Source organism: Kogia breviceps, chromosome 8, assembly GCF_026419965.1.
Source record: "Kogia breviceps isolate mKogBre1 chromosome 8, mKogBre1 haplotype 1, whole genome shotgun sequence".
NCBI lineage: Eukaryota > Metazoa > Chordata > Mammalia > Artiodactyla > Physeteridae > Kogia > Kogia breviceps.
Genome location: NC_081317.1, coordinates 8461017 through 8477135, shown reverse-complemented (window position 1 = coordinate 8477135; position 16119 = coordinate 8461017). Strand labels below are relative to the sequence as shown.

General features: G+C 40.8%; 1 protein-coding gene across 24 annotated transcripts in view; it reads left to right on the top strand.

Annotated features, from left to right (window-relative positions):
* RALGPS1 (Ral GEF with PH domain and SH3 binding motif 1) overlaps window positions 1–16119 on the top strand; it is a 294874-nt gene that overhangs the window by 130952 nt on the left and 147803 nt on the right. For all 24 annotated transcript variants that reach the window (XM_067040706.1, XM_067040711.1, XM_067040698.1 and 21 more), the window contains one exon: window positions 14073–14199. In XM_067040706.1, coding sequence (XP_066896807.1) covers window positions 14073–14199 — 127 coding nt within the window. The remainder of the gene's footprint in view (window positions 1–14072; window positions 14200–16119) is intronic.

The following is a 16119-nucleotide window of genomic DNA, read 5'->3' as shown; positions in this document are numbered from 1 at the left end:
GGGAGATCGGCTCGGTGCTTTGCGATGCCCCAGAGGGGTGGGATAGGGAGGATGGAAGAGAGGCTCAAGAGGGAGGGGATGTAGGGACATGTGTATGCATATGGCTGATTTGCTTTGTTGTGCAACAGCAACTAACACAGTATTGTGAAGCAAGTATACTCCAATAAACATCTATTAAAAAAAAATACTTTGCCAAATGGGGAGTTTCCATCTCTCTCTCACCTTCCAGCCTTGTACAAGGCAACCCTTGCCTGCATTTCTGCCAAACTGCTGCTCCCTTAAGCATCCCTGTGTGTTCCTACCTCCAGGCCACTGCTCATGCATTCTTTTGCTTCTGGAGCCTCTCCAGCCCCATTTCTGCTGGTTGAAATCCTTCAAGACTCGTTTCCATGACCACCTCTTCCTGGTTCCTCCTTCGCATAATGGAGTTTGTTCTCTCCTTCCAGAGCACTCTTAGAGTGTTTCTGACCCTTCCTTGCCTTAGCCAGCCTTTCCCATGGCTCAACCAGGTTGAACAAATTGGGGTGTACATTGGGTACCTGGCTCCTCACCCACACAGACCAACTCTGGACCCAGGATGGGCCCTTGGCAAACTTCCGTTCGAGGACCAATCACATCCTCTTGGCCCTACTCTTGGGGCTTTGCAGGCATGTCTCCTGGGGTTGCCATGAGCAGATTTTTTTTTTAAATTAGCAAAATTATTGGAAATACATGATTAAAATTGTCCTACAAGATTATGCATTGTGTATGTATGTATGCATGTGAATGTATGTATATTGTGTATGTGCATACAAACTGTTAATAATTTTTAAAAGATAAAATCATGACTCATACAAGTATAAATGAATACTTGTCAAATATTTTATTTAACTCATTAATTAGTATGAGAACCAGTAAGACATTACAACTGTATCCCAAGAGAACTGAGACTACTGCACTTTTATGGTCAGGTAAAGAAGGCTGACATAATCTTTAAAATGGATAGAAAATTAGTCAGTTTTCCCAGGGTGATAATCAGTGGGATCCCATGAGACATCATGTGCCTTTATATGGGCTGGAAGTATTTGCATTACTACATTTTCTAAAGGCTAACATCTATCTGTACAGAGTTTAAAATAGCCTTAATCAAAGACAGATATGGACAGCTAGCCAGGACACTTACTAAATTTCAAAGTCATAATTTTCTCTTATGTTTCTTAGAACAGTCTCCATTGCATCTAATATTTTACATTAGATATATGACTTTGTAGTTTATTTTTCAGAAACCAATAGTTTGTATCTAAAGAGGTAAAAATTACTTTTTTTAAAGCACCCTAGTTCCATTCCATACTCAGTCTGTTGAATCCATTGGTCCATAGATTATCCACAGAACTAAAAATTCTTTCCATACCAACAGCAGACACTGGAATTAAAATAGAAACTTTTGAGCCAGTTTTAACATATTTGAAGCAACAGGTTCTTCATTGAAAAGCGTTTCCACGTATCAAGAAATGTTATTTTGTTGAAAAACATTTCCACGTATCAAGAAATGTTATTCTCTCAAGGCAAGGGATGAGATACCAACGTCCTCATAAGGTAGATTTGGAGGGCCTTTTTTTTTTTTCTTCTATGGAGAAAGCTTCCTGTTTTGAACTATTTACTAGAAGAAGGGAATTTTTCATCATTAGTCAAGTATGAGTGCCACATACAGGCTCTCAGAGCATGATAAGGGAAATTTCCAAAAGCAACCTGCTTCTTCAAGGCATTTGACCAAGATTTGTGATCTTCGTGACATTTGACCCTGTGGTTTATGAGTCCCATTTATCCCTTGCAGCTGATACTTGCCACCATGAAAATTATTTAAAATCAATATTCAGGGATTTTATTTTTACCTTGTAATTTTAGTTCACTTTGCATATGTGGTTTTGCCCCTTTCTCAATCCTAATGTATAGTTTTGCATTTTGCCTTACTTCATAGAGATTTTACCTGTTTTATTGTGATTTTTATAAAATTTAGTTCTTGGGTTTAGTTATCATGTCTATAGGTTCCTAATTTTATCTGTTAATCAATTTCTCCTACTCCCGCCTGCACCCCCCGCCCCCGCCAGTTTTCCTAGTTTCTTGAGTTGAATGTTAAGTTCATTTGTAGTCTTATTGTTTAATTATATAAGAGTTAAAAACCATGCGTTTTTCCTCTCAGTACAGTTTTGGCCTCATCACATAGTTTAACGTATAGTGATCTATACGTTCTATATGTTTACGGTGTGTAAATAGTCCATTACCTTGGCTTTTATTTCTTCTTTTACCCAAGAATTATTGGAGTGTTCAAAAATTTCCAAGGAGTTGAATTTTTAAAGTGTCATTGTTAGTTTTCTCCTTCTTTCGTTCAACAGATCTTTAGGCAGTGTTTTCTCTGCGTCAGGAACCATACCAGTTACAGGGAACAGTGGAGTGAACAGAACCAGCATGGTCACCGCCTTCATCTGCTGAGGGAAACACAGATATAATCGTACAGATAATCACAATCGTAATAAATATTATGGAAGGGAAATCTCAGGGTGGCCCAATACTTCTAAACTTTACTAGAAGTGAAGTTGCCTGTTGTATTTTGTGAACTTTTCCTTAATCTTATTTCCTTACCTCTGTTCCTGAACATGAATGCTTTTAGTATCTGTTTGACTTAGGTAGGCAGATAATTTGTTTTCTGCATGTAGTTCTGATGGTTTCTTCCTGAGGCTTCCTGTAAACTCTAAAATCTAAAGGACCCTCAATCCACGTGAGGTTTTCTGTTTATGGCTCTACTTGTAATAAAAGTTTAAAACATGTACAAGTAAAGGTTATTTTTTGAATAAACAAATCCTATATTAAAAAAATTAAATCTTAAAAGAATTTTTTCAGCATAATAAATGCACATGAATTTTAAAAATCACTAAGTACTGAAAGTCTTAGTGAAACAACTAACATTCATTGCTCGGTCTCTCCATACCCCATTCATTCCCCCAGAGGCAGGCATTCAGAGTTATTTAGTGGTTTCTTCTGGTAATTTCTGCCATGTTTCCATCAATGAGTTTTTGCTACAATTTCTTGACCCACTCACTTTAGACAGTATGTGGTGACTTCTTTGTATGTTGGGTTAGTTTTCCTGAACCACCTTTCCTCATTCTTCAAAAACACTCATGTTACTATGGTTAAATCCCATTTATTAAATGAGTATTCATGTTTCAATTATTAGGAATGTGCAAATATGGTTCTCTGTATAGTCAAGTGGTTAACTACGAATAACATGTCTTTTCTGAAATACTCTTTTGTTTCCCCGGCATTTCTAAATCTCTCTCTCTTTTTAAAAAAAAAATTAATTTATTTGCTTTTGGCTGCATTGGGTCTTTGTTGCTGCGAGCGGGGGCTACTCTTCGTTGCGGTGCGTGGGCTTCTCACTGCAGTGGCTTGTCTTGTTGCAGAGCATGGGCTCTAGGCACGTGGGCTTCAGTAGTTGTGGCTCACGGGCTCTAGAGCACAGGCTCAGTAGTTGTGGCACACGGGCTTAGTTGCTCCGCGGCATGTGGGATCTTCCCGGACCAGAGTTTGAACCCATGTCCCCTGCATTGGCAGGAGTATTCTTAACCACTGCACCACTGGGGAAGTCCCTCTAAATCTCTTTTAAGGAAAAATTCTTACTCTAGCTACCACTTATCTACCAGATATTTTATATGTATATGTAAATACACACAATAAACATATATAATATTATATAATATCTTACCAGATTTTAATATGTTGTATATAAAATCTTTTATTTAATTTTATTTTTATTATACATAATAAATATATCCATCCCCCCCACAAACGTGCTGTTCTGTCAGGTTTTCTATCCAGACTTCTCCTTCTCTGGAGACATCTCTTCTGGGCTTGATAGATGTAGACCAGTCATTCTTGAGTCTTGCTGTTCATCTGGCATCTCCCTTTACTACTGCTGGACTGGGTCCACTGTTTCCTCTATCCCATATCTTCCTGGACTTGGTTTATTCTTTTCATTTTGCTGGGGGAAGTTCTCAAGTAGTATTCAAATGCTTGCATGGGAGATAGATGTTCTGAGCTTTTTTCATGTCTTCTAGCATCCTGTGCCTTCCTATTGAGGAATCTGTTGCCATCCTGGATCTCGCTTGTGGGCACAGAATGGAGGAGATGAGTGTAGTTAACCAGTCCCAGCCCTTCTGAATGTGTGTGTGAGTGTGCGTAGGCAGGGATGGAGGGTGGGTAGGAAGTATGTGTGTAGAGAAAAGGTTAACAGAAAGAGGTGTGGCCTGGAGGAGGCTGATTTTAAATTTAGGAAGCATGCAAATATGGCTGCCTTTGGTTGTCCCACTCCACTAAAGAACCCCAGTTGTTGGTTCGAGGTCAATCTGCAGGGTGATTTTTAGGGACATCTTCCAGGGCTCGAATCATGTTGGCCTGGTCATGTCTATGTCGGGACACAGATGTCCTGCTGATCAGCTCTGTGGTGCCATGCACAGAGGCACTTGACAGGCTAGGCAGATAGGCCAAACATGCCAGGGGACAAGGGCAATCCCTCAGGTGGGTCCAGAGACCCAGTGGAGGGAGCATTGGGCACCAGTATGGCTCAGCTGCAGTGTGTGTGTGAGGATAACATAGGGATTTGTTTGACTGCTGGATGAACATGGGTGACTACCAAAGGATTCGGTGGAGTTCTAGGGTTCATTAATAAAGAGATGACCTGCTAGCCAAGGGGGTAAGGGGCCTGCTCAACTTTACAATGCAGCAATTCACAGCTAGAGTATCTGGTTCTCATCTGGGTATATGTAGTTCATTTAGTGAATTCCTTATCCTTAAATGTTCATTTCAAATGCCTCTCTCTTTTTTATTTTTATTATTTTTAAAATTTTATTTATTTATTTATTTTTAAACATCTTTATTGGAGTATAATTGCTTTACAATGGTGTGTTCGTTTCTGCTTTACAACAAAGTGAATCAGTTATACATATACATATGTTCCCATATCTCTTCCCTCTTGCATCACCCTCTCTCCCACCCTCCCTATCCCACCCCTCTAGGTGGTCACAAAGCACAGAGGTGATCTCCCTGTGCTATGCGGCAGCTTCCCACTAGCTATCTAATTTACATTTGGTGGTGTACATATGTCCCTGCCACTCTCACTTCGTCACAGCTTACCCTTCCCCCTCCCCATATCCTCAAGTCCATGCTCTAGGTCTGTGTTTTATTCCCGTCCTACCACTAATCTCTTCATGACGTTTTTTTTTTTCTTAGAGTCCATATATATGTGTTAGCATACGGCATTTGTTTTTCTCCCTCTGACTTACTTCACTCTGTATGACAGACTCCAGGTCTACCCACCTCATTACAAATAACTCAGTTTCATTTCTTTTTATGGCTGAGTCATATTCCATTGTATATATGTGCCACATCTTCTTTATCCATTCATCTGTTGATGGACACTTAGGTTGCTTCCATGTCCTGGCTATTGTAAATAGAGCTGCAATGAACATTTTGGTACATGACTCTTTTTGAATTATGGTTTTCTCAGGGTATATGCCCAGTAGTGGGATTGCTGGGTCGTATGGTAGTTCTATTTGTAGTTTTTTAAGGAACCTCCATACTGTTCTCCATAGTGGCTGTATCAATTTACATTCCCACCAGCAGTGCAAGAGGGTTCCCTTTTCTCCACACCGTCTCCAGCATTTCTTGTTTGTAGAGTTTTTGATGATGGCCGATCTGACCGGTGTGAGATGATATGTCATTGTAGTTTTGATTTGCATTTCTCTAATGATTAATGATGTTGAGCATTCTTTCATGTGTTTGTTGGCAATCTGTATATCTTCTTTGGAGAGATGTCTATTTAGGTCTTCTGCCCAGTTTTGGATTGGGTTGTTTGTTTTTTTGTTATTGAGCTGCATGAGTTGCTTATAAATTTTGGAGATGAATCCTTTGTCAGTTGCTTCATTTGCAACTATTTTCTCCCATTCTGGGGGTTGTCTTTTGGTCTTGTTAATGGTATCCTTGGCTGTGCAAAAGCTTTTAAGTTTCATTAGGTCCCATTTGTTTATTTTTGTTTTTATTTCCATTTCTCTAGGAGGTGGGTCAAAAAGGATCTTGCTGTGATTTATGTCATAGAGTGTTCTGCCTGTGCTTTCCTCTAAGAGTTTGATAGTGTCTGGCCTTACATTTAGGTCTTTAACCCATTTTGAGTTTATTTTTGTGTGTGGTGTTAGGGAGTGTTCTAATTTCATACTTTTACATGTAGCTGTCCAGTTTTCCCAACACCACTTATTGAAGAGGCTGTCTTTTCTCCACTGTATACCCTTCCCTCCTTTAACAAAGATAAGGTGACCATATGTGTGTGGGTTTATCTCTGGGCTTTGTATCCTGTTCCATTGATCTATATTTCTGTTTTTGTGCCAGGACCATACTGTCTTGATTACTGTAGCCTTGTAGTATAGTCTGAAGTCAGGGAGCCTGATTCCTCCAGCTCCATTTTTCGTTCTCAAGATTGCTTTGGCTATTCGGGGTCTTTTGTGTTTCCATACAAATTGTGAAATTTTTTGTTCTAGTTCTGTAAAAAATGCCAGTGGTAATTTGATAGGGATCGCATTGAATCTGTAGATTGCTTTGGGTAGTAGAGTCATTTTCACAATGTTGATTCTTCCAATCCAAGAACATGGTATATTTCTCCACCTATTTGTATCATCTTTAATTTCTTTCATCAGTGTCTTATAGTTTTCTGCATACAAGTCTTTTGTCTCCTTAGGTAGGTTTATTCCTAGATATTTTATTCTTTTTGTTGCGATGGTAAATGGGAGTGTTTTCTTAATTTCACTCTCAGATTTTTCATCATTAGTGTATAAGAATGCCAGAGATTTCTGTGCATTAATTTTGTATCCTGCAACTTTACCAAATTCATTGATTAGCTCTAGTAGTTTTCTGTTAGCATCCTTAGGATTCTCTATGTATAGTATCATGTCATCTGCAAACAGTGACAGCTTTACTTCTTCTTTTCCTATTTGGATTCCTTTTATTTCTTTTTCTTCCCTGATTGCTGTGGCTAGAACTTCCAAAACTATGTTGAATAAGAGTGGTGAGAGTGGGCAACCTTGTCTTGTTCCTGATCTTAGTGGTAATGGTTTCAGTTTTTCACCATTGAGAACGATGCTGGCTGTGGGTTTGTCATATATGGCCTTTATTATGTTGAGGAAAGTTGCCTGTATGCCTACTTTCTGCAGGGTTTTTATCATAAATGAGTGTTGAATTTTGTCAGAAGCTTTCTCTGCATCTATTGAGATGATCATATGGTTTTTCTCCTTCAGTTTGTTGATATGGTGTATCACGTTGATTGATTTGCGTATATTGAAGAATCCTTGCATTCCTGGAATAAACCCCACTTGATCATGGTGTATGATCCTTTTAATGTGCTGTTGGATTCTGTTTGCTAATATTTTGTTGAGGATTTTTGCATCTATGTTCATCAGTGATATTGGCCTGTAGTTTTCTTTCTTTGTGACGTCTTTGTCTGGTTTTGGTATCAGGGTGATGGTGGCCTCATAGAATGAGTTTGGGAGTGTTCCATCCTCTGCTATCTTTTGGAAGAGTTTGAGAAGGATAGGTGTTAGCTCTTCTCTAAATGTTTGATAGAATTTGCCTGTGAAGCCATCTGGTCCTGGGCTTTTGTTTGTTGGAAGATTTTTAATTACAGTTTCAATTTCAGTGCTTGTGATTGGTCTGTTCATATTTTCTATTTCTTCCCGGTTCAGTCTTGGAAGGTTGTGCTTTTCTAAGAATTTGTCCATTTCTTCCAGGTTGTCCATTTTATTGGCATACAGTTGCTTGTAGTAATCTCTAATAATCGTTTGTATTTCTGCAGTGTCAGTTGTTACATCTCCTTTTTCATTTCTAATTCTATTGATTTGAGTCTTCTCCCTTTTATTCTTGATGAGTCTGGCTAATGGTTTATCCATTTTATTTATCTTCTCAAAGAACCAGCTTTTACTTGTATTGATCTTTGCTATTGTTTCCTTCATTTCTTTTTCATTTATTTCTCATCTGATCTTTATGATTTCTTTCCTTCTGCTAAATTTGGGGTTTTTTTGTTCTTCTTTCTCTAATTGCTTTAAGTGCAAAGTTAGGTTGTTTATTCGAGATGTTTCCTGTTTCTTAAGGTATGATTGTATTGCTATAAACTTCCCTCTTAGAACTGCTTTTGCTGTATCCCATAGGTTTTGGGTCGTTGTGTCTCCATTGTCATTTGTTTCTAAGTATTTTTTGATTTCCTCTTTGATTTCTTCAGTGATCACTTCGTTATTAAGTAGTGTATTGTTTAGCCTCCATGTGTTTGTATTTTTTACAGATCTTTTCCTGTAATTGATATCTAGTCTCATAACGTTGTGGTCGGAAAAGATACTTGATACGATTTCAATTTTCTTAAATTTGCCAAGGCTAGATTTGTGACCCAATATATGATCGATCCTGGAGAACGTTCCATGAGCACTTGAGAAAAATGTGTATTCTGTTGTTTTTGGATGGAATGTCCTATAAATATCAATTAAGTCCATCTTGTGTAATGTATCATTTAAAGCTTGTGTTTCCTTATTTATTTTCATTTTGGATGATCTGTCCATTGGTGAAAGTGGGGTGTTAAAGTCCCCTACTATGATTGTGTTAGTGTCGATTTCCCCTTTTAAGGCTGTTAGTATTTGCCTTATGTATTGAGGTGCTCCTATGTTGGGTGCATAAATATTTACAATTGTTATATCTTCTTCATGGATCGATCCCTTGATCATTATGTAGTGTCCTTCTTTGTCTCTTGTAATAGTTTTTATTTTAAAGTCTATTTTGTCTGATATGAGAATTGCTACTCCACCTTTCTTCTGATTTCCATTTGCATGGAATATCTTTTTCCATTCCCTTACTTTCAGTCTGTATGTGTCCCTAGGTTTGAAGTGGGTCTCTTGTAGACAGCATATATATGGGTCTTGTTTTTGTATCCATTCAGCCAGTCTGTGTCTTTTGGTGGGAGCATTTAATCCATTTACATTTAACGTAATTATAGATATGTATGTTCCTATTACCATTTACTTAATTGTTTTGGGTTGTTCTTGTAGGTCTTTTCCTTCTCTTGTGTTTCTTGCCTAGAGAAGTTCCTTTAGCATTTGTTGTAGAGCTGGTTTGGTGGTGCTGAACTGTCTCAGCTTTTGCTTGTTTGTAAAGGTTTTAATTTCTCCATCAAATCTGAATGAGATCCTTGCTGGGTAGAGTAATCTTGGTTGTAGGTTTTTTTCCTTCATCACTTTAAATATGTCCTGCCACTCCCTTCTGGCTTGTAGAGTTTCTGCTGAAAGATCAGATGTTAACCTTATGGGGATTCCCTTGTGTGTTATTTGTTGTTTTTCTCTTGCTGCTTTTAATATGTTTTCTTTGTATTTAATTTTTGACAGTTTGATTATTATGTGTCTTGGCGTGTTTATCCTTGGGTTTATCCTGTATGGGACTCTCTGTGCTTCCTGGACTTGATTGACTATTTCCTTTCCTATATTAGGGAAGTTTTCAACTATAATCTCTTCAAATATTTTCTCAGTCCCTTTCTTTTTCTCTTCTTCTTCTGGGACCCCTATAATTCAAATGTTGGTGCGTTTAATGTTGTCCCAGAGGTCTCTGAGACTGTCCTCAGTTCTTTCCATTCTTTTTTCTTTCTTTTGCTCTGCAGTAGTTATTTCCACTATTTTATCTTCCAGGTCACTTATCCGTCCTTCTGCCTCAGTTATTCTGCTATTGATCCCATCTAGAGTATTTTTCATTTCATTTATTGTGTTGCTCATCGTTGCTTGCTTCCTCTTTATTTCTTCTAGGTCCTTATTAACTGTTTCTTGCAATTTGTCTATTCTATTTCCAAGATTTTGAATCATCTTTACTATCATTATTCTGAATTCTTTTTCAGGTAGACTGCCTATTTCCTCTTCATTTGTTAGGTCTGGTGTGTTTTTATCTTGCTCCTTCATCTACTGTGTGTTTTTCTGTCTTCTCATTTTGCTTATCTTACTGTGATTGGGGTCTCCTTTCTGCAGACTGCAGGTTTATCGTTCCCGTTGTTTTTGGTGGCTGTCCCCAGTGGCTAAGGTTGGTTCAGTGGGTTGAGTAGGTTTCCTGGTTGGGGGGACTAGTGCCTCTGTTCTGGTGGATGAGGCTGGATCTTGTCTTTCTGGTGGGCAGGTCCATGTCTGGTGGTGTGTTTGGGAATGTTGGTAGCCTTATTATGACTTTAGGCAGCCTCTCTGCTAATGGATGGGGCTGTAGACCTGTCTTGCTCTTTTTTGGGGATAGGGTGTCCAGCAGTGTTCGTTGCTGGTCCTTGAGTGAAGCTGGGTCTTGGTGTTGAGATGGAGATTTCTGGGAGATTTTCGCCGTTTGATATTGCGTGGAGCTGGGAGGTCTCTTGTGGACCTAATGGATGGGGCTGTAGACCTGTCTTGCTCTTTGTTGGGGATAGGGTGTCCAGCAGTGTTCGTTGCTGGTCCTTGAGTGAAGCTGGGTCTTGGTGTTGAGATGGAGATCTCTGGGAGATTTTCGCCGTTTGATATTGCATGGAGCTGGGAGGTCTCTTGTGGACCAGTGTCCTGAGGTTGGTTCTCCCACCTCAGAGACACAGCCCTGGTGCCTGGCTGGGGCACCAAGAGCCTTTAATCCACACGGCTCAAAATAAAAGGGAGAAAAAATAGAAAGGAAAGAAGAGGAAGGAAGGAAAGAAGGAAGGAAGGAGGGAGGGAGGAAGGAAGGAAGAAAGGAGGGAAGAAAGGAAGGAAGAAAGAAAGGGAGAAGACAAAATAAAGTAGGATAAAGTATAGTTATTAAAATAAAAAATAATTATTAAGAAGAAAAATTTCTATTAAAAAAGAAAACAGAAAAACAGGTCGGTCTAACCCTAGGACAAATGGTGAAAGCAAAGCTATACAGACAAAATCTCACACAGCCGCACACACATACACACTCACAAAAAGAAAAAAGGGGAAAATAATAGTATATCTTGCTCCCAAAGTCCACCTCCTCAACTTGGGATGATTCGTTGTCTATTCAGGTTTTCCACAGATGCAGGGCACTTCATCAGCTTTGGACTTGGTCCCGTCTCTGCGTGTAGGTCATCTGAGGGCCTCTGCCCTTTGCTCAGACAGGACGGGGTTAAAGGAGCAGCTGATTGGGGGTCTCCGGCTCACTCAGGCTGGGGGGAGGGAGTGGCACGGGGGCGGGGCGAGTCCGCGACGTCAGAGGCCGGCGTGACGCTGCACCGGCCGGAGTCGCGCTGCGCGTTCTCCCGGGGAAGCTGTCCCTGGATCCCAGGACCCCGGCAGTGGCGGCTGCACGGGCTCCCGGGAGGGCCGGTGTGGAGAGTGACCTGTGCTCAGACACAGGCCTCTTGGTGGCGGCAGCAGCAACCCCAGCGTCCCACACCCGTCTCTACTGTCTGTGCCGACAGCCGCGGCTCGCGCCCGTTTCTGGAGCTCGCGGTGCTCTTAATCCCCTCTCCTCGCGCCCAGGAAGCAAAGAGGGAAGAAAAGGTCTCTTGCCTCTTCGGCAGCTCCGGACTTCAACCGGACTCCCTCCCGGCCAGCCGTGGCGCACTAACCCCTTCAGGCTGTTTTCACTCAGCCACCTCCAGACCTTTCCCTGGGATCCGACTGAAGCCCGAGCCTCAGCTCCCGGCCCCGCCCGCTCCGGCCGGGGAGCAGACAAGCCTCTCGGGCTGGTGAGTGCCGGTCGGCACCGATCCTCTGCGGGAATCTCTCCGCTTTGCCCTCCGCACCCTGTTGCTGCGCTCTCCTCCGCGGCTCCGGAGCTTCCCGCTCCGCCACCCGCAGTCTCCGCCCGCGAAGGGGCTTCTAGTGTGTGGGAATCTTTCCTCCTTCATGGCTCCCTCCCACTGGTGTAGGTCCCGTCACTATTCTTTGTCTATGTTTATTCTTTTTTCTTTTGCCCTACCCAGGTACGTGGGGAGTTTCTTGCCTTTTGGGAGGTCTGAGGTCTTCTGCCAGCGTTCGGTGGGTGTACTATAGGAGAAGTTCCACGTGTAGATGTATTTCTGATGTCTCTGTGAGGAGGAAGGAGATCGCCGCGTCTTACTCTTCCACCATCTTTCAAATGCCTCTCTCTATACAGCTTTCCTTGACGCTTCCCTCGCCCATAATTTACTCGTTGTCTGCGTTCTTGGTCTCTATTTACTTACTTACCATGTTGCTATAATATACATTTTTCTCCTCTGTTGAATTAAGTTCCCCAAGGATACTCTGACAAGTCAGTTAATCCTTGTGATTATGAACCTGAAATAGTGGCAATAACCCTGGCTCCATTTTTGTCCCTGGGCTTTGTAAAGATCAGATGAGTTGTATGTTATGGTGCTTTACAAACATCAGATGGGAAATAGCGTGGTTTCCTGTCCATTTGTTAATGTGATGAATAACAGCCTTAAATTAGCAAGCCAGTTAAGCAGCGTCATCCCTAGCATCTGTGTAGCATCTCCACCCTGATGTGTCCTGAATTTCTCAATGGAAAAAAAAACCAAAACAGCTTGCTATTTATTCTCCAACTTCTTCAGCACTGGGACCTTCCTTTCAGCTTTTTCTTTTGCCTCTCCTCTCTGAAGTCCTTAAGCTGTCACTACTCAGCTAGGCTGCACCCCCTGTGACTCCAGAGGCTGAGGATCAAGGAATTGGCCGATGCAGCCTGAGTTCCCTGGTGCACCAGGCATGGCCTCAGTTTGGAATTTGCAGACCTGGGTCCCAGGAACCCAACGGGGCTGTTTCAGTACAAAAGGCCAGCTTCCCCTGGTGCTGGACAGTCACTGTTCTACTTCTCTCTGCTGTATGATGGAGCTATTGACCACTGGCCTATCTCAGTCTGACTGATGTGACAGGGCTGCTGGTCCCGGTCCTTGCACGGACCATGGGGTCTCAACACCACACTTGACCAAGGATGCTCCTGGCCTAGGGTCCACACCTGCATTTATACTCCTGGGCTCCGCCATGGATCTCAAATCCCAGAGGCACTGGCCCTGGAAGCTAAACTTGGGGGTTCCCAACATCAGCCACATGCTGTGCCAAAGCCAGCCCTCTCTGGCTGATCCTTCCCCAGATCCTCTTTTTCAAGCCTGCTCTCAGCCTAGACTCCTTTCCTCAAAGCCATTTTATTCAAGGAGACTTATTGCCATTTCCTGGCACTGGGCCTTGACTTGGGACATGCAGGATGACCACAGCATGAGTCCTTAGCATCAAGTCTGGAGAACCAGGATTCAGTTTCTTTTTCTTTCTTCCAAGAAGCCTCCTTATGAACACTGAGCCATCCCTTCCCTGGTGACCAGCTTTACATTCCAGAGATCTCAGTCATGAAGGCTTGTACTTCTCTAATCTCTGGGCTGTGGGTGCCTGCTTATCCTGTATTTGCATAACGAAATCACCCCTTAGATGACTGTATATGGAAAAGAAGTTTGGCTTATTTTGAGTAGAACACCATACCCAGTGTAAATATGACGCAGCCATAGACCACAGGGAATCTGGAGGAGATAGACCAGATTGGAGAGATGGCCTGGCTATGTGCACAGCATACGCAGGTGAAGCGTGTGAGATCTCCTGGGGCCTTCAGCAATGGCAGAGATGTTGAGGAGAGAGCAAGAAGCTCTCTGTGGACACAGGGAGAGAGACCTGATGTGACCGTGAAATAGCTCTGGGTGACCTTGAGCAATTTGCTTTCCTCTCTGAGCTCCTTGCTGTTGTAGGGTCTATGCGCCGTGGAGGTGGGTGCTATGCAGGGGATTCTGGCATCATCTAGAACAAGGGACTAGGTAGCTTTGGAGGGTATCTTCCACGCGTGAGACTATGAAAAGTGGCAAAGTCGAGGCTGTGAAATACTTCATCTCTACATGAAACAGCCCCTTAAAATCCTCAGGTGTGCACAGGTTTCTGCACATCATAGACGTGCCAGTTAGGACGTTTCCTTTGAGTTTGCATCCGCAGTTATCCTTTCCTCTTGTGCTTCTTCCGGTTTATTTCTCCTCTCTCTCATACTCTGTTTTTCTCTCACTGCAGCTGTTGAATCGGAAAGACAAGACCACCTTTGAGAAATTGGACTACCTGATGTCTAAAGAAGATAATTACAAGCGGACTCGGGAATATATCCGAAGCCTGAAGATGGTTCCCAGCATTCCCTATCTAGGTAGGAGCCTGAATTGGATTATTATTGTTTAAGAAACCTGCTCGCTGCCCGATAAGATGTTTTTACAATTTCTAGTTGAGAAATTTCCATGAAGCAGCATGGGCCATGGATAAAGAGGTGATTGGTTGGCTCCTTGGGTTAGAACAGGCTATTGATACTTTCTGAAGGTGGGAGTTTCCTGATGAGGGTCTTGAAACAAGGGATATTCTGCTGCTAATACAAACGATCTGTGAATCCCAAGCCTCCCCAGCCTGCAGCTCAGAAGGGTCACAGGACTCTTACTGGTTTATCCACATCTTCTTGAACTGGGGGAACTCAGGCCCAAAGCTCTCTCTTCTGATTCTCTGGACGTTATTAATATATAAGATTTGTTCCAACAGAATTATTATAATGATTATTGACTTTTCTGATTCGAAAATAATACATGTTTATCGCAAGGAACTCGGAAGAGAAGAAAATTAGTATCATTTGCTATCCCACCTAGAGATAATCACTATTTTGCTTCATATCTTTTCATTCGTTTGGATGCATATAAAATCTGTGTGTTTACTCTGTCGTGAACGTTTAATGTTATTACCTGCATTGCTATACTATGACTCAGTCCCATCACATGGATTTGTCCAACTGGAATCTGCTCTCTAATATTGACATTTGTCTATACGTTTTTGCTATTATAATTTTGCAGTGGACATCCCTGTTGCAAAAATCACCTATATAGTTATGATTATTACCTTGTATTAAATTCCTGGAAGTGTGATTACTGGGTCAAAACTTTTGCAAAATTGTGTGCCTTTTCATGTATACTTCAAAACACTCTCCGTAGAGGTTGTAACAACTTATATTTTCATTAGAAGGGAAAGAAATTGCCTATTTTCCCCATGTGCACAAATGCTGTGTATTTTCATGTGCTTTTTTTTCTTTTCCTTTCTTCTTTTTTTCCTTTGCCAGTTTGACGGGTGAAAAATATTTCTTGTGGTTTGGTTTTTTCACAGTTATGGTAATTTTATGAAAAATTTCTATCTCTTTATGATATAAAATAGTATTAAGAACAAGGGAAATTAAGGTTTTATGGAAGTGACTCCTAGTATTTTCAGAAATCTAGTGTAAGTTTTTTGAGATACATTTTTGACAACTTTTAACTGTCCTCTGTGAGCATTGTGTATTTAATTTTCTAATTCTTTTAAAGCTAATTTGGAAAACTTAATGTGAGTAGAAAATTGTCCATCTGACCCAAGTTTTTACCATTATTAGCATAAAGTTTTTCCTCACTTAATTTTTTTGAACATAGGGTTTTATATAATCACTTATAAGTTTTAACCTCCTGTGTATGTATGGTTATATTTGCTTTGCATTCCTAATTGTTTGCATTTTTGTTTTCTCATTCTTTTTTTAATTTGCTTTGCCAGAGGTATGTCTGTTGGTCTTTCCAAAGAATTAGACTTCATATTTGTTTATCAGTCATATTGTCTTCCTGCTTTCTAATTTACTATATTCCATTAGTCTAGGATGTGCCTTTTTTCTCCACATTTTAAAATCTCTCAAATTGAGATGCATCTTTCAATTGATGCCAATAACAAAGCATTGTGACATTGTTTAATTGGCAGCAGTTTTTCTTAGTGATACATAAAATTATGGTGCATCCTAAATTTATAATAGATGACATCCTAAATTTGATGAAATATGGAATTTACACTTTTGTCTTTTATAATTCATTTCTTCTGCTTTCCTTAAGTTGTTTTGTTATTGTAAACAAATTATTGGCTTATTTGTATATATATTATTCTTTCTACTTTCATTTGGAAAACAGTTAAGGGTATATATTTCCATCTAATTGCTGCTTTTGTTGTATCCTACATGTTTTAATCTATAGTGTACTCAGTGATATCTTTAAATGTTCTGTAATTATAGTTTCAATTTTTC